The 18,809-nt window shown below is 34.4% G+C and overlaps 2 protein-coding genes across 8 annotated transcripts in view; one reads left to right on the top strand and one right to left on the bottom strand.

Moving 5' to 3' along the window:
- ARFGEF1 (ADP ribosylation factor guanine nucleotide exchange factor 1) overlaps nucleotides 1–18,809 on the top strand; it is a 140,150-nt gene that overhangs the window by 75,688 nt on the left and 45,653 nt on the right. For 3 of the 4 annotated variants that reach the window (XM_038579444.1, XM_038579446.1, XM_038579447.1), the window contains 8 exons: nucleotides 2,933–3,167; nucleotides 11,145–11,244; nucleotides 11,355–11,494; nucleotides 11,597–11,705; nucleotides 12,393–12,609; nucleotides 16,300–16,411; nucleotides 16,750–16,955; nucleotides 17,234–17,318. In XM_038579444.1, the coding sequence (XP_038435372.1) occupies nucleotides 2,933–3,167; nucleotides 11,145–11,244; nucleotides 11,355–11,494; nucleotides 11,597–11,705; nucleotides 12,393–12,609; nucleotides 16,300–16,411; nucleotides 16,750–16,955; nucleotides 17,234–17,318 (1,204 nt within the window). The remainder of the gene's footprint in view (nucleotides 1–2,932; nucleotides 3,168–11,144; nucleotides 11,245–11,354; nucleotides 11,495–11,596; nucleotides 11,706–12,392; nucleotides 12,610–16,299; nucleotides 16,412–16,749; nucleotides 16,956–17,233; nucleotides 17,319–18,809) is intronic. The other variant, XM_038579445.1, reaches the window with a different exon arrangement.
- CSPP1 (centrosome and spindle pole associated protein 1) overlaps nucleotides 14,344–18,809 on the bottom strand; it is a 183,604-nt gene continuing 179,138 nt past the window's right edge. For 2 of the 4 annotated variants that reach the window (XR_005381062.1, XR_005381066.1), the window contains 2 exons: nucleotides 18,543–18,630; nucleotides 15,181–15,502 (listed from right to left, as the gene is read on the bottom strand). The gene's annotated coding sequence lies outside the window, so the exon portion shown is untranslated. Of the gene's footprint in view, nucleotides 14,380–15,179; nucleotides 15,503–18,542; nucleotides 18,631–18,809 lie in introns of those variants that run through there. The other 2 variants (XR_005381064.1, XR_005381063.1) reach the window with 2 other exon arrangements.

Raw genomic sequence — 18,809 nt, 5'->3', positions numbered from 1 at the left:
TTAAGGTCTGAAAAATGTCCTAATGTGATACCTTTCTCTGTGGGAAGCAGGAAGCACTTTGAGATAGAAGTCACTTATCTGATTCCTGTCAAATATATTAGTTTAAACTGTAGGAAAGTGCCATTTTTGTAAGCCATAAATCATCAAATATCTTTCATTTCATATGAGTCAAATGTAACTAATTTTTGCTTGAGACCGAGTTTGGGCACTGTTAGCCATACCTGCCTAATGTTGCAACATGATGTAATACAGCATGACAATTCTAGGAGAACTTTTTGGAGAAAGAAGTTTTAAAGAAGGGCTGAGTAGCTTTGAGAAAAGGATATTGAAATGGGAGATGTAAGCAATACTACTTCATTTTTTAAGACCTTAGAGCATTTCAGTTTCTAAATGTCACCTAAGAAGAAAGATTAGACACAGTTATAATAAAAACTTTATAAGTTTTGGGAAACCACATTTGTTCTATTTTTTATTTTGTCACACTATACTGATTCAGTGAGAAACATTTTTAGGCCCTAAAGCCTAAAATTCTAAAATCTTTAGGCTCAAATCCTGAGAGTCAGAAATAGAACATTGATTTTTTTTATATTTTGGAAATATAAACTGTACAGAAAAAGGATTAGGGTTGTTAGATTGCAGTATAAACTTGATTATACCCTGTGTATAAGAATACAAATTTTTAAAATTTCTTATTCTGTGAAGGGAAAAATAACCATGTCATTGCAAATTGCTGAAGACTTACTTTAAGGGGGAAATAACTTAAGAATTTTGTATTATTGCTGAAGGTCATCTTTGCCATGATTCAAAAATGCTATTAACCTTAAAAGTTTCAGATGTTTAGTTTTCCAAATCAATTTTTTTAAAAATGTGATTTGAAAAACTGTAAGCAGAAAAGGGAGAGTTCTTTAAAGTGTCCACAACAAAAAGAAATTACATGATTTTAAGGAGTATTCTTTTGGGGGTGGGACTTCCTTTAGCACCTTATAAAGAATAATCTAGTTTTGGAGAGCAGCAATCTTTAATATTACAAAGGATTCTTATGAGGAATAATGTAAATTAGTTCTCCTCCTACTCAGTGGATGTAAACCAAATATTTAGGAAATTTTGTTTGAACATAAGAAAAAGATCTTTTTGGTCATCAGGGACATTAAACATTGCAATTGAATATGGAAGAAATCAAATTTTCCATCCCTAGAAATTGTTCATTTTCCAAAGGGAATATATGGTTTCTTACCTTGAATGATTTCTTTCTCCAAAATTAATGACTTATAGTTATATCATTTTCTCTTTTGCCTTGTTTCTCTTAATATTTTGTGATCTTGCTGACATGTTTTGGGAAATGTTAAGTTTGAATTATAATTTGAAACTACCCTGTGAAAAACTGCAGACCTGAAATTTCTAGCTGCTTTTGCCTGTAAAAATGTACATAAGACAATCCTTTGATCATTTTTTCATAATATAATGCCTTATAGATAGTAGGTACTTAATAAATGTTTAAATGGTGCATGAATAAATCCACGAGTTGTATTGAGCACATACTACGTACAAGGCAGTTTGTTAGAGCTGAGGATACAAAAATAAAACATAACAAAAACTTATGTGCAGGTTTTAATAACTATTGGAATTGAGAAAAAGATGATACAATAGCTAGGCTAGAAAGTAGTAGTAATACAAAAGCCTTGGAAGGCTTCAACATGAAGGGAAAATATTTCACCCATGTCATATTTTCCTGTAGCTATTCATAATCTTTCTTCTCACTGTTTCTAACTTGATTTATTTAAACATTTTTTTTGGCAGGGGGTGTATATTTGTTGCACATAGTCATAGATTCAGAGGTATAGCCATCTTGGAAAGTGGATATGTAATAAATAGCAAGTGATGATATTATTGGTTTCACTTTTATTTCAAAGATGGCAATATATTTGTGATTCCCATTTACATGAAATTAAATATTTCTTGTTAGAGTTTCTTAATCTTTGAAATACTCAGCCCTTAAAGCCATAACATTTTTAAGACAGAAATCAGGAACAATTAAGTTTACTATCCGTGGTGTGAATGTGATTGATACAGCATTTGAAAAAAATAGAAGAATTAGCTGCTAAAGCATTTAAGCGTGTTCTATATTTGAAAAGTTGCCTGGGATCCAGTCTTGGTCTGTTGGCCTTAAGAAACTTGTTTTAATGGGAGAAAAATTATATGTGTGAAATCTGATAATTATAATGCTCTAGATACTGATCAGAATATGGCTTAGTATATTGATCAGAAAAAAAGTGAAAATTTAAGCTGAAAAGGTGGATTTTTGCATTTCATTATTATGTTTAGAATAAATGGTAAACTGTTAAGAGATAGAAATGTTCTAAAAGCCTTTATTTTTCAAAAAAGAAAATACCTTTAAATGGTTATTGAAAAAATAAGCTTGAAGTAGTCCTATATAACTTATTCATGCAACTGGAACTTTTTATTTTGTTTAAGGCTTTTGAGTAACATACCTAGGAAAAAAGTACATTATATACTAAACTATTAAATGTTATATACTGTGGAACTATTATATACTAAATAACGGCACATAATCTGGGAAGTTCATGATGATTTCTAAAAGGTAAAATACACTGTGAAAGAAAGGAACAAGGAATAATCTTTATTTTTCTTGTCAAAAGGAACAATAAGTTGATTTTAAATATATGTGAATGATTGTTTTTCCATATAAAAAGCTTGTGAAATTATGTAGTACTTGAGAACATAAGTGGAACTACTCATTATTAGTGGCAAAGCATATTTGTGTACTGTACTTTTTTTATGTGGTAGAGTTTTCTGTTCTTCTCCATTTAAAAGTGTATGAAATTATGTGGTACCAGGAAATATCTTTGAACAGTCTTTTATTACCTTAATGCTAAATATGTCCATATACTGTGCCTTCTTTTTTACATTTTAGGTCTCATGAGTTACGATCCAAGATTCTTTCATTGCAGTTACTTCTATCCATTCTGCAGAATGCAGGACCTGTTTTCAGGACAAATGAGATGTTTATTAATGCTATTAAACAGTATCTGTGTGTTGCACTCTCAAAAAATGGAGTCTCGTCTGTTCCAGAAGTTTTTGAGCTTTCTCTTTCCATATTTCTCACTTTGTTGTCAAACTTCAAGACACATCTGAAGATGCAAATTGAGGTATGTTCTGCATTTAGATATTGTTGGGTATTTCATTTGTTTCGTGTTTTATTTATTTTTTTTTTTTTAAATTTTTATTTATTTGTGACAGTCACAGAGAGAGAGAGAGAATGAGGCAGAGACACAGGCAGAGGGAGAAGCAGGCTCCATGCACCGGGAGCCTGATATGGGATTCGATCCCGGGTCTCCAGGATCGCGCCCTGGGCCAAAGGCAGGCGCCAAACCGCTGCGCCACCCAGGGATCCCTGTTTCGTGTTTTAAATCAGATTATTGATCCCTTAGAAACTTTTTCAGAATGTAAAATAATAATATTTGTGTATTGTCAGGTACAGTTGACCATTGAACAATACTGCTTTGAGCTGGGTAGGCTCACTTATATGTAGATTTTTTCAATAAGGTACAGTACTGTAAATGTATTTTCCTCCTCCTTAGAATTTTTTTTCTTAATGATTTTCTTAGTAACATTTTCTTTTCTCTAGTTGATTGTAAGAATATGGCATATAATACATGTAATGTGGGATCCCTGGGTGGCGCAGCGGTTTGGCGCCTGCCTTTGGCCCGGGGCGCGATCCTGGAGACCCGGGATCGAATCCCACGTCAGGCTCCCGGTGCATGGAGCCTGCTTCTCCCTCTGCCTGTGTCTCTGCCTCTCTCTCTCTCTCTCTGTGTGTGTGACTATCATAAATAAATTAATTAAATAAATCTTAAAAAAAAAAATACATGTAATGTACAAAATATGTGTTGAATGTTTATGTTGTCAGTAGACTTGTGGTCAGTAGTAGGCTAGGCTATTAGAACTTAAGTTTTTTGGAGAGCCAGAGTTATATGTGGATTTTCAATTGCAGGGATCAGTAACCCTAACCCTCACATTGTTCAAGGGTCAGCTCTGCTGTTTTTATTTTCATTTACTCATTCGACTAACATGTGCTTATGAAGTACTAAGCACTGGGTAAGTGCTAAGAATACAAAATCAAATTAAAACACAGCCTCTGCCTTCATGGAATTTATAGTGGTTGAATGAATGATTCTCTGGATGTTTTGAGGTAATTTGGTCCTTGCAATAATTTTGCCATTGTTTATATGGTATGTAATAGTGAATTTGGTTATCTTAAAAGAAAGCTCTAAACATATACTATATCTACATGGTTTTAAGCCATCTAAGTTTTGGGCACTTTAGAGAGGCTGTTGAGATGGTTTATATTTTTAGTGTTATATTTTAGGAATTTGAAATTTTAATTTTTGCTTTGTATTATTTTTCTAATGTGCAAGTGATAAATTATCATTTTCCTAGAGATTTGAGGTGGGTAGAACAATCCTATTATACTTTATTATTAATGCTCTACAGTATCTATTATAATTTGCATAGAATATTATGGAAATAAGACAGAATAAGGCCTTGGTATTTTAACTGAAAAGTTTTTAAACTGGGGCCAAATTTTGAACAGGAAACATTTCTGGTGCATGTATATTGTCAATTTTAGTTTGTCTTATGTCTATTAAAATAATGGAAGGCATTTAACTAGGAACAGTTGCTATTTTTTGATAGTTTTCCCATTATCTTCAGGAATTACAATTAAAAGAGATTTAAAAAAAAGACTTTTGGAACTTTTACTTCCATACTAACCCAAAAGTCTTTTCATGTGATAATAAAGCATTTAAATTGCCATTACGTCATTTTAGAAGACTGTGCATTTATTTACTTAGAGATTTCTGAACACTGGGACTTAATTTCTTTAAGTAGTTTAGTAGACTGAAATATAAATTCTTAGGGAACAGCTATCACAAAGATCATTTAAATTGAGATTACTATTTTTGTAGATTAAATTTGATATACAAAACTTGGAATATTTTAAATTTGGAAGCACAAATTTAAGAGAAAATACTGGTAAGAAGTTTCCTTTCTCCTCAGATGGTAGATTCTCATTACAAAATTGTTGTAATACTGATTTGTATTTTTAAAGAGATCAGGTTTATTTCACGGATCAAACAAGACAAGTGTAGATACGCTTTTGAAAACACTAAACACATTCAAATGCGGGATAAGCTCTGTTCTAGTTGGAGAAAACAAAGCCAAAAAACCTAAATTTGCAAAGCAACATTAAAATTGTTATTACTTGGGGCACCTCGGTGGCTCAGTGGTTGAGCCCCTCTGCCTTTGGCTCAGGTCATGATCCCCGGGGTCTTGGGATTGAGTCCTGCATAGGGCTCCTGCAGGGAGCTTGCTTCTCCCTCTGCCTCTGCCTTTCTTTCTGTGTCTCTCATGAATAAATAAATAAAATCTTGTAAAAAAAATAAAAAAAGAAAGCAAGCATAGATCAGTTTATTCACAAGACAAAAAAAAAAATCACACCTTGAAAAAAAAAAGATTGCTATTACATAAATGTTCATATTTTGAGAATATTCATTTCAGAGTTTCTATAATGTGATTTTTTCCACAGACATTAACTTACATGTCTACATCAGAAAATAGTTAATACACAACTTTCCAAGAAAATATTTGCAGACAAAGTGTTTATGATATTGCTGTTACACTACATGTATTATATTTTAGGTGCTCTATAAACCTTTAAAAATTTGGGTTTTTTTAGAGCCCCTGTTGATGGGCATGTTGTCTTAAGTTACAGTTATAGGCTATTGCTTGTTAGTACGATTTGATAACTCAAAGAGAGTAAAGTTTTTATTTTCCTCTTTTTCCAAATGTAGGGGTTTTATTTATTCCACAATTTGGAGAGTTCTAAACTTTCTTTTTATTTGTTTGTTTAGTATAATTGATGTTAACTATATTATACTAGTGTCAGTTGTACAACACAGGGATTTAACATTTGTGTACATTATAGGATGGTCACTGCAATAAATCTAATTACTACCTGTTACCTTACAAAGTTAATACAAAATTATTAACTATATTCCCCATGTTGTGTATTACATCCCCATCACTTGTTTTTCCAAGTGGCAGTTTTTCCTCTTACTCCCCTACACCCATTTTGTACTTCCACATCCTCACCCCTCTGACACCTACCAGCTAGTTCTCTGTATCTGAGTCAGAGCTTTGTTTTCTTTTGTTTTTGGTTTTTGGACTCCAAATGTAAGTGAAATCATGGTAGTATTTGTCTTTCTCTGCCTTATTTCACTTAGCATAGTACCTGCAAGATAAATCCATAATGTTGCAGATGACAAGATTTAAATTCTTTTCTGTGGCTGAATAGTATTCCGTTGTATGTATATATTATGTCTTCTTTACCCATTCATGGACAGTGAGATTGTTTCCCAATATTCTCTGTTCTTAAATAATGCTGCAATAAACATAGGCATCCTGTATATTTTCTAATTAGTATTTTCATTTCTTTGTTTAGATACCCATTAGTGGAATTGCTGGGTTATATAGTCACTCTAGTTTTAATTTTTTGAGGAACTGCCATACTGTTTTCCATAGTGGCTATACTAGTTTACATTCCCACCAATAGTGCACAGGAGTTCCCTTTTCTCCACATCCTCACTAGCACTTATTTCTTATCTTTTTGATAATAGCCATTCTCACAAGTGTAGGGATATCTCATTGTGGTTTTGATGTGCATTTTCCTCATGGCTAATGATGGTGAGCATCTTTTCATGTGTTTGTTGGCCATCTATATTTGTCTCCTTTGGAAAAATGTCTATTCATATCCTCTGCCTATTTTTTAATTGTTTTTTGCTATTAAGCTGTATAAATTCTTTATATATTTTAGTTATTACCCCTTGTTAAATATATTATTTGTAAATGTTTTCTTCTATTTAGTCGGTTGCCTTTTTGTTTCATTAGTGGTTTCCTTAGCTGTGCAGGAGCTGTTTAGTTTATACAGTCCTATTTATTTATGCTTTTGTTTCCCTTGCCTCTGGAATTAGATCCAAAAAGACATTACTAAGGCTGATGTCAAAAGCTTACCACCTATATTGTTTCTAGGAGTTTTATGATTAAAGGGCTTACATTAAAGTCTTTAATCCATTTTGAGTTAATTTTTGTAGGTGGTGTAAGATAGTGGTTAAGTTTCATCATTTCACATGTAGCTGTCCTGTTTGTCCAACACCAGCAATTAAAGACACTGATTACTGATTTAATCTCCTTACTAGTAATTGGTCTATTCAGATTTTCTATTTCTTCCTGATTCAGTCTTGGAAGAATTTATCCATTTCTTCTAGGTTGTCCAATTTGTTGATATATAATTGTTCATAGCAGTCTTTCGTGATCCTTTGTATATCGGTGGAATCCACTGTAACCTCCTATTTCATTTCTGATTTGATTTGAGCCCTGTCGTTTTTTTTTCTTGGGTTGTTCACCTGAGGATTTGTGAATATATGTTATCTTTTCAGAGGATTAACTCTTTATTGATAATTTCTATTGTCTTTTTAGTTTTTCTTTCATTTATTTCCACTGTGATCTTTATTATTTACTTCCTTCTACAAAGTTTAGGTTCCATGTGTTCTTTTTAAAAAATTCCTTTAGATGTAAAGTTGTTCATTTGATATTTCTCTTGTTTATTGAAGTAGGCTTCTATTGCAGTGATTCCCATCTTAGGACTGCTTTTGCCGCTACATCTTATAGATTTTGGTATGTTATATTGGCTTTCATTTGACTCAAGGTAGTTTTTGATTTCTCCTATGACTCAGTTGTTCAGTAACGTGTTGTTTAATCTCCACTTACTTGTAGTTTTTCGATTTTTCTTTTTGTAATTTCTAATTTTAAGCCTTGTTGGTTAAAGTATTATTGGTTGGAAGTTTTTTTTTCTCTCAGCACTTTGAAAATCTCATGTCATTCCCTCTGGCCACACAGTTTCTGCTCAGATACCTTTTGAGAGCCACTGGGTTTTTCCTTATACACAACTAGTTCTTTTTCTCTTGATGCTTTTAAGATTTTCTCTGTATCTTTAACTTTTGACATTTTAATTATAATGTGTCTTGGTGTGGACCTTTCTGAGTTTGTCTCATTTATAATTCTTTGGGCTTCCTGACCTGGATGTCTGTCTGTTTCCTTCCCTCAGGGAAGTTTCTAGCCATGAATTCTTCAGATAATAACTCTTGTGCCCCTTTCTCTTGCTCTTCTCCTTTTGGGACCACTATAATGATAATGTTCTTCCACTTGATGTTGTTGTCCCTTAAGTGATCTTCATTTTTTTAAAACTCTTTTTTCTTTTTGCTGCTCTATTTGGGGAGTTCGGCTGCCCTGATTTATAAGGTCCCTGGTCCTTACCTCTTTGTTTCAGTCTGCTGTTGAACCCCATTAGTGTACTTTTCAGCTCACTTAACTGTGTTCCTCAGCTCTGTGACTTGTTTGTTATTTCGTTTTCTGTCTTTTTTAAAATTCTCACTATTCCTGTACCACGTTCTGTGAGCATCTTTATAACCATTACTTGGAATTCTTTATCACGTAGGTCACTTATCTCCATATCATTAAGGTCTTTTTCTGAGGTTTTTGTCTTGTTATTTTGTTTGTTTGAAATCTATTTCTCTCTTTCCTCATTTTGCTTGACTCTGTTTGTTTCTATGTACTGGTGAAACAGCTACCTCTCTGTCTTGAGGGAGTAGCCTTATTCAGGTGATGATCCTTCTCATTCAACCTTGCCCTAGCTCTTGATTGTCCCTGGAACCTTTGTGATTACCTAAACCACTTCATTTATTGCACCTATGATATGCACCTATTGAGGATGTGCCACATCCTGTCAGTGATCCATGGGGAAGAATCTCATTTAACACCTAGTTTCAGGCTGTTTGCAAGCCACTCCTCCCCCAGGCAGCAACTTTTAAATATGCAAATATATACAGTCCTGTTCTCCAGACTAGGAGATCTGAAGATGTCCCCTGAGTGACAGTTGCAAAAATCCTTACTCCAATGCAGTGCATAAGCTCCTTTCTGGGAAACCTTGTCAAGTTGTAGCAAGGCCAAGGGGAGGTGCAAAGCACGGCTTCTCAATGCTTATGCTCCCAGGGAGGAGCTTTTTAGCCTCTAAATGTGAGGGAGGCCTGAAGCCTGTTCCTCATGCTGAAGCTTCCAGGCTAAGTAAATACAGGAAGACACATTGTGTTTCAGTCCATTGTCTGTGCAGTGCCCTCTGGAAGGTGACATGCCAAGAATAGTCTTTCTGATTGTTACAGTCCCATATTGTTCTGAATGCCAGCTCTCTTGGCCACCAGAGCCAGGCAGTCAACTGGTATCTACTCTGTAGATTGTGTACACCCACTGGCTGTAGCAAAGCAGTTGGAGAGGATAGGGGGAGGGGCACCCTTGCTGTCTTCAGACTTCAGAAAGGCAGTGGGAAAATGTCTTGATTACATGTGCCCATGGGTTTCAGCAGTGCTATGACAGAGTGCCTTGTCTGTGTGTCCTCTGGCTTTAGGCTGAGTGCAGGAGAATGCCACAGCCACTTGTGCTCACCAGCCTCAACCAGGGGCAAGGGAGCACTGTAACTACCCATGCTTTCTGGCCTCAGCAAGTGTCATGTCCACTGCTGCTTGCTTGTCCCAGTGATGGCCTACTTCTTCATTCATGGTACCTTTAGAGTGTCTAATCTTTTCACAGTGTACTTGTCCTAAAAGAAATACCTTACAGTTCCATTTTAAAAGTTAGGTCCAAACAGCTTAACAAGTATTTGTCTTAACAATATAGTCTCCATTTGAAGAAAAATAAGATAAATTTTTTTAAATGATGTTTTTATTTTTAAGTAGTCACAATTACTTGACTACCAAATTGTATGTACCTGTTGGACACTGCCCAACTCCTCAGACTGTGGAATCCACTTGGACACTGCCACTCTTATTTCCTGTTCTTCATTGACTTTCATGCAGTGCCTGCTCTTTATTATAGCATTCACTAAAACCCAGGTTTGCAAAAATAATGATGTCACTGAAAGGAATGTAGTGTGATGTAATTGATCAAATGTTGAAACTGAGCAGTCTTGTGAGGTATTCAACAAATGTAATTCTTCTGAATTTTCCCTCAGAAATTGTCATAGCATTCCTCTTTGTTGGCTGCAGGGGTGCTTTGGGGCAATGTTTAGGAGTGTGATCATAAATATTTACTGAATGCTTGCTCTATGCCATGCGATGTAGATACAGTGCTTAGCAAGAAAGACCTGGTCCGTACCCTTTTCACAAGTTAAGCTCTTGTAGGAAATTCTGCTGACATTAAGGAAGTAATAGAAATATGTTGGATTTTGTGAAAGAAAAGTGCATTTTAAGGGTACCACACCCAGTTAAGAGGGAGAAGATGTTACCTCATGTTATCAGTATGAGTTTCTGGACCACTTAAGCAAGCTCTATAAATGTTAACGTGTGACTTTTGGTTTTCTTTTTCAGTCATCCTTTCTTAAATTAGCCACTTTTCCAAAAGAAATTTAAATCTAAAAATTCCTTCTTGCTCTTAAATTGTAATTTATTTAATTAAGTTGATTAACTCCTTTTGACATTATATGATGTAAAGAATAGTGAGAAATAGTTTGTTGTTTTCAGACAAAGATTTCCAGTATATGAGTAATTATAAAAATATCATAATGTAAGAAATTATTTTTATTGTGTGGATTAGAGCATTAGGTACATTTAAATCTAGGAAAATTAGATACCTGTTATAACGTCTGAAAAACATAACTGATGAATAAATTTATTCTTTTGGGGGGATTGAAAAATGAAGTATGAGTTATATTGGTTTTGTAAATATGTTCACAAAATTCTTACTCAGAGGAGTTCCACATCTTTGCAGATTTCCTTTGTGGTGGCTGTGTGATAGCAAACAAAACAATGTGAAGTACAATACTCCTACCATAGGGCTAGTTTAAGTCACACACCCAAGTTACTTAGTCCTACGTTTCAGAGATGGAACTCAAAAGGAGTTGAACTCCAGAGGAGCCTGGGTCCTAATAATCTCTGCTCTACAGCTTTGGAATATTTAAAAAGTGATCACATATGAATTATAAATAATATTTGAAACAGAAGTTTTCCCCCTCATCACAGGTGTTCTTTAAAGAAATTTTCCTCTACATTTTGGAAACTTCTACCAGCTCATTTGATCACAAATGGATGGTTATTCAGACATTGACAAGAATCTGTGCAGGTATTTGAAATTATCCTTATTATTTCTTTTTATTAACAGATACTTAAGAGGCCAAAATATGCTCATATACTGATGCCTTTTGTTAAAAGTAATCTATTATATTATTACAGATGCTCAGAGTGTAGTGGATATTTATGTAAACTATGACTGTGATTTAAATGCAGCAAATATATTTGAAAGACTAGTAAATGATCTATCAAAAATTGCTCAAGGACGGGGCAGTCAAGAACTTGGTATGAGTAATGTTCAGGTAAGACCTTTAAAAGCATTTTCAAATTTAAACTTGGTCAAGGAAGAGCTATGTGTTTTCTTAAAAGATCTTTTTGTTTTTATTCTTTTTATGAATTTGTAGGAATTGAGCCTGAGGAAAAAAGGTTTAGAATGTTTAGTGTCAATTTTGAAGTGTATGGTTGAGTGGAGTAAGGATCAGTATGTGAATCCCAACTCTCAGACAACTCTTGGTAAGGTGACATCTTGAGTTACAAATTCTTTGTCATTTCAAGTACATGGTATTTTGAAAAGGATAGTTCCAGTTGCCATTAGGCCATTTTTGTGACCTCCTCTAGCTGATAAAGAAACAATCTGTGTGAGTTAATATGGCTTTAAACTTACAAATTTCTGACTTAGTTATCCAAACTTTTTTGTTTCTAAATCTTCCTAGAAATATTTAAATATCATGTTAAAGTGAAGCTTTAACATATTTATGCAGCTTTGTGAAAAGGTAATTATAGAAGAAATCTACACAAGCAAATATGTTTTAAGAAGATTGACTTGTTCACCTGTGTTTGACATTTACCCTTACTAGGAGAAAAACTCATAGCTACAAGGCTACCATATAGTATTCTGTCAGTCAAGAATTTTTTGAGGGAAAGTTATTTCTCATGAGGCATGAGCTGAGAGCAGAAACCCAGTGGATACTTAGCACTGCAACTGCAAAAAGAACTTTTAATGGTGCAAATTATACACATTTTAATTTCAGTATGTTTTAATATCAAAGTATATGGTCTGTGATGGTACTCAGTATTTTGCTTGTATTGCATACTCATCTAAGAAACATGGAAATGTCTTGACAATTGTTTGGAGTTTTTGTTTTCTTTGTTTTTTACCTTTTACATTTTTTTATTTGAAAGATTAATTTACTGTATCAGTCTTTCTACTTACAGGTCAGGAAAAACCCTTAGAGCAAGAGACAAGTGAGATCAAACACCCTGAGACAATAAACAGATATGGAAGTTTAAATTCCCTGGAGTCAACATCATCATCAGGAATAGGCAGCTACAGTACACAGATGTCTGGCACTGATAATCCAGAACAATTTGAAGTCCTAAAGCAACAAAAAGAAATAATAGAACAAGGAATAGATTTGTGAGTGTCCAATTTTAAGGAGAAATGTTATTGAATATCCTCCTACTAGTACTGTATTACCCTTGCCCTGCATTTCTTTACATCTTCAGGTTATTTCTGTTCCTTTCTCATACCACCTTTCATTGAGTAAAACTGGGTGCAGTTCTCCTGCATTGAAGACTTCTTAGTAGTTCCTTATTCAGCTCTCCTTGTTTATTGCAATCTAGCCAAATAGACCCTTATAATGTACATTAAATTAATTTTGCAGCATATCTTAAATACTGTTGATGAATATCATCTCTGTAGTTTTGTATTGTTTATTTAGTAGCTCAATTATAAAATCCCCCATTATATTTCCTAAGCAGATTACAAGTCAAAAATTTACAGTATGAAACTTCTAATAGCTAGCTAACATTGTTGCTTTATAGGTTTTATATTTTCCAGTTGGGTTACAAATGTGCGACTCTTGTTATTAATCTATTGTTATGAATTTCATTTTTATGTGTTAATAAGGTACTAACCTCCTTTTCCAACTTGGCTACTCTGCCATTCCCAGATCTTGTGAAGTCAGTTTTCCCACTAAGTTGTATGGCATCAGCCTGCTCCTGGATTATTTCCTATCTAAATAGAACGTGCTGCTTTTATTTCTCTAATTGCCCATCTCTTTCAAAGAGAAGCTAGGGAAAAATGAAGTTGCTGACATTTCTCTGTGGATCTAGCTACTATAAACTTAAAAACTCCCTTGTATATTTACTTGGTTTGCTACTTGTACTGTAAAGCATTTCTTCCTGACTTTTAAGCAGTGCCTTTTGGTGAATGATCAAGTTCCATTTTTTTATTGTTAATGTAAAAACAAAACAAAAAACAACAACAAAAATGTATGTACGTTTATTGTCATAAAGTTATAAAATCTCACAAAATTGCCTCAGGAAATAGCCATTAATAGTTCATTCATTCCAGTTTTTTAGTCAATATTTATCAAAGTCCCATCTGATACTGACATTATGCAAGGTCCTTGGGATACTTGATGAATGAAACAGCATGGCTTCTGAGGGACTCGAGGATCTAATATGTGTAATCAGACTTTTATATTGAAATTCTCTGCAAGTGTTACTCAGCAAACATCTATTTGGGTTGGGACTATGTGGCAAGAACCATGAAAGCATTGCTTCTTATATTTAAGATTACAGTGTAAATATGGGCAAAAAATATTTTTCTAAAATAGTACTATGTATATTTAGTCCATAATCATATACAAAGTGGTGCCAGGGTATGATAACTCTATTTGAAGTACTTGGGAGTAAGATGGAGTGGTCATAGGACTTCAAAGTGGAGGTTTCCTTAGTCTGTAGTCCTCCTTTCAGCCCCTGGACTTGTTCTCCGCTTCATACTTTCATGAGAATTCTTTCACATTGCTGTATTCTCATTACACTCTTTTATGACTTTGGCACCACTCTGTCTTATTTCTCCTACCATTCTGACCATGCCGTCTCAGTCTTGTTATGGACTATTTATCTCCTGCATATAGCTTAGCATTTCCAGAGTTTTGTCCTTCAACTCTTTTCTTACTTTGTAATTTCTTCTGAGTGATTGTGGTCTTTTTTATGACTTCAGCTACTACCACTCCCCAAGTGTTATTTTAACATAAATACCTCTACTGAAGTTCAGGCTCATGTCAGTAATTGCCCGTTGGACATCTCTGTTGTCTGTGGCTTAGCTTCTCACACTCAGTATGTCCATAGCCAAATTTATCAGTCTCTATTCTCTCCATAATCAGCCTCCCCAATACTCCTACCCAAGAAAGAAATGACAAACAGAAAACTACTGTTTCTGTATTTCTTATTTAGGCTAGTAACCCCAGCATGCTACCAAATTTATAAGCTAGAATCCTGAGAGTTACCTAGATTTTCCCCCTTGAAAAATCACTAAAAAGTCACTAAATCTTGATTGTACTTGCTAAACATCAATGCTATTTATCTTTTCTCTCCTCCCACAGGTAAGTCAAACTATCACCATTTCTTGCCTTGACTCATATAATCTTTTAATTGGCCTGTCTTTCTTTGGTCTTAATTATTCTATAGTCTTTTCTCACACTTAGCTAAAGTGAGCTCTCTCGAATGAAAGTCAGCTTCTGTTTCTCTCCCTTTTTGCTTTTAAAGAATAAAGTCACACTTTTTTATAATGGGATACAGTACCCTTCATGACATAGATATGCTGGACTCTAAGCTACATCACCTGCCACTTCTTTAGCTTACTTCATCCTTCCAACAATGCAAAGCTGTTTGTTATAATGTCATGCTGTTTTATGCTGCCATGTGTTAGTATGACCCGTTGCTCTCTGAGATGTTTTTTCTTTTTATGAAATACGTAGTCATTCCTCAAAGCTCAATTTCACAGTCACCTTCCCCAGGAAATATATCACAACCATCTGTGTTAGTTACTTCCTCTTCTATGCCATCTCACCTTGTCAATACATTCATTAGTTACTGTATTTTACTATTAGAATTTTTTTAAAAATCAAGTTTATTTTATTAGGGAGAAAGCCTTCAGAAAGCAGAGATTGTGCTTATCTCAGTGAAAAATGTTTGATTTTAATTTATGGTATGAATTAGGACTTGACAGGAATCATTCAGACAGGACAAGTAAGGACATTGCAGACAACAAGAATGACCTGTGCAGTAGCACAGGAGGGAGGAATGTCTGAGGACTGTTGGGCAGCATGGCAGAGGCAGGTACTCGAAGGAGATGAAACAAGAGCATTGAATTGGATCCAGATTCCAGATTCTCCTTGTAAATAAGTTTTTGTCTTGTCTTCTTCACTTTGGCCTGCTATGTATTGAAAGATTTTAGTCAGAGAAGCAGCAGCAGCAGCAGTAGCAGATTTTTGTTTTGGAACAATGACTTGACCAGTAACCTGAAGGATGGATTAGAATGTCAGCAAAACAAAAGATAGCAAGACCATTTAAGTACTGTTACCCAGGTGGCAGGTGATGAGGGACCAGAATAATTTGTGGTAAAATAAAAGTAGAAACTAAATGATGTGGAAACAAGGAGGTGACCTTTGAACTGAATCTGTAAGCATGAAGGAGTTTCACAATGAATGGAGCAGGTAAAGGACATGCAGACTACAGAAATGCACTCTGCTTAGGGAATGAGAATAGGATGAGGGGATAAACTGGAGCTGTATTGAGAAAGACTTTGTGTATCAGTCTAGTCAGTTTTGACTTGACTTTGAAATCATTGGGTTTCTAGGGATGTTTTTTAATAAAGGAAATCGTGCTGTCAGATTATGGTTAAAACAGTCTCCAGAATTTAAATTCTTTACTTTAAAAGCAGGAAATTTAGAGTTAATCCATGGGTATACATGGAATGAACCAAGATTACTTGAGCATTAAGGAGAATATAAATATTAAAGGCATGAGATAGATAGTATTTATATCCTTACTCAAAACTTATCCATTATATGACATTATCTCAAAAGTCTGTGAAATAATCCATATCATTGATAGAGATAGCCTTTTGCTTCAGACTTCTGAGAAAAGAAAAATAAAACTTTGCATAATGTAATAAGTTTTGTATATTCATGCACTGATTATGTTAAATAAACTTATTTTCTAAGTGGTACTAGAAAATTAATTTATTATAGCTTAAGATCTTCTTTTCAAATAGTTTTCTGTTTCTAATGTTTCTATTAACTTTAATATCATCTAGGTTTAATAAAAAACCAAAGAGAGGAATACAGTACCTCCAAGAACAAGGGATGCTTGGCACTACACCTGAAGATATTGCCCAATTCTTACATCAAGAGGAAAGATTAGACTCTGTAAGAATACTAATTTTTTCATTATAACCTTCTCTATAAAATTCCTTTTTAAGTTAATAATACATACTGTTTCCCCTTTAAGATGCCCTTCTAAGTATGTAAAACTTAAAGAATAACCTAATTTTTCTTAATTTTGCCTTTTAATTTTTCTAAACTCAAAAAGACTTTTTTTTTATAAATAGATTTAGTATGTTTAACTTTCAGCTTCACGTTTGATATAGTTAACCCTGTAGTCAAAACCTGTGAATCTTATACATTTTTCTGCTGCTTAAATGTCTCTGTGGCAAGTGTAACATTTCATTAGGATATCAGTTTTTTTTTAATCTTTTGTCCTTTAGACTCAAGTGGGTGAGTTCCTGGGAGATAATGATAAATTTAACAAAGAAGTCATGTATGCATATGTGGATCAACATGACTTTTCAGGAAAAGACTTTGTTTCAGCCCTTCGTATGTTTCTGGAAGGATTCCGTCTTCCAGGGGAAGCTCAGAAAATTGATCGATTGATGGAAAAATTTGCTGCAAGATACCTTGAATGCAACCAAGGGTAAGCAAGATTCACATTCAAGTATTTATGATTGCCAGCTATATCCAAGAAGCTATGTTTGGGAGCATCAGAAGATTCATCATTTCCTGCCGCCAGAGAACTTATATTGTCTATGATCTAGAAGTGATAAGACAATTCCATTAAAAAAACAAAACAAAACTGTAGTATAAGCTAATACATAAATCCTGAAAGAGAAAATTATGGAGCTTCAAGATGTTTCATTCAAATGCAGCTGTGAAACAATAAAAGTTTATAACATGATACATTTATTTTTCCAGACAAACCCTTTTTGCTAGTGCAGATACTGCTTATGTTTTGGCTTATTCAATTATCATGCTGACCACAGATCTTCACAGTCCACAGGTATGTACTATGTATAACAGATAGTACAGATTAAATAAGTTATTTGAATTCAGTAAGCAGTCGTTAAAATTTTAATCTTATTTAGTGAAACCAGTCACCAAATTGAGATATTTAATTTGGTGTAGTATTCATTTTACAAATGTGGTTTCTGGGGCCACTTGAGGTGGCTCAGTTGATTGAGTGTCTGACTCAGGGTCAACCCTGATCTCAGGGTTGGGGGATGGAGCCTTGTGTTAGGCTCCACACTCAGCAGGGAGCCTGCTGAGATTCTTTCTCTTTCTCTGCCCTTCCCCCAGCTCAGTCTCTCTCTTTTCTCTCTCTCGCTCTGTCAAAATAAATCTTTTTTTTTTTTTTTTTTTTTTTAATTTTGAGAGAGCAAGAGAGAGTGCATGAGAGCATAAACAGGGGGAGGGGCAGAGCGAGAAGCAGACTCCCCACTGAGCAGGGAGCCCGCAGTGGGGCTGGATCCCAGAACCCTAGGATCATGACCTGAGCCGAAGGCAGAGGCTTAACTGACTAAGACACACAGGTACCCCTAAATAAATAAATAATTTAAAAAATGCAATTTCTGGTAATAATTCTAATTAGACTTTCAGATATCTATAAAATAAGTCTGTATTTGTTTCATGATTGATAGCTGGATAAAGCTTAAGATAAATTTTAAGAATATGTATATAGTTCTTCTGCCTATACTTATTACAACATGGAAAAATGCTATATATGAACTTTATTTTTTCTTTTAAACATTTGAAACTTAAACAATAGGGTGGTTAGTGTGGGAATCCTTTCTGTGCCCATGACCCAACTTCTACAGTTACCCACTATGGCCAGCTCACTTTGCAGATAATTGTTTTTTTTAAAATTGAAGGTCTATGGCAACTCTGCATCAAGCAAGTCTGTCATCACCATTTTTCCAACAGCATTTGCTCATTTCAGGTCTCTGTCACATTTTGGTGATTCTCACAATATATCAAACTTCTTCATTACTATTGCATCTGTTAGGGTGATCTGTGATCAGTGATTAGGACTCGTTGAAAACTCAGATGATGATTAGTATTTTTTATCAGTAAAATATTTTTGAATTAAGGTATGCACATTGGGTTTTTTTTTTTTTTTTAGACGTAATGCTATTGCATGCTTAATGGGCTATAGTATAGTATAAATATAACTTTTATATGCACTAGGAAACAAAATTCATTTGACTCACTGCATTGCAATACTCACTTTATTGTGGTAGTCTGGACCCAAACAGTTTCTCCGAGGTATGCCTGTATCTTCAGAGATGTCATAAGATCTCCTGGATTTTGTCCATCTGGGTTTTTGGAGATAAAAATATTTTGGCTGTGCTAGTTCTCAAGTTTGGTGACAGGGCTACATCCTATAAACTACAAACTTATACTCTACAGATTGATCAAGGTATGCTATAGGACATTCCTGTTCAGGGTGCTCTTAACAAGACAATATTCAAAGGATACTTCACCTGGACCACCT

Source organism: Canis lupus, chromosome 29, assembly GCF_011100685.1.
Source record: "Canis lupus familiaris isolate Mischka breed German Shepherd chromosome 29, alternate assembly UU_Cfam_GSD_1.0, whole genome shotgun sequence".
Classification (NCBI taxonomy): domain Eukaryota; kingdom Metazoa; phylum Chordata; class Mammalia; order Carnivora; family Canidae; genus Canis; species Canis lupus.
Note: the sequence above shows the minus strand (reverse complement) of the source record. Positions and strands in the feature narration are given on the sequence as shown.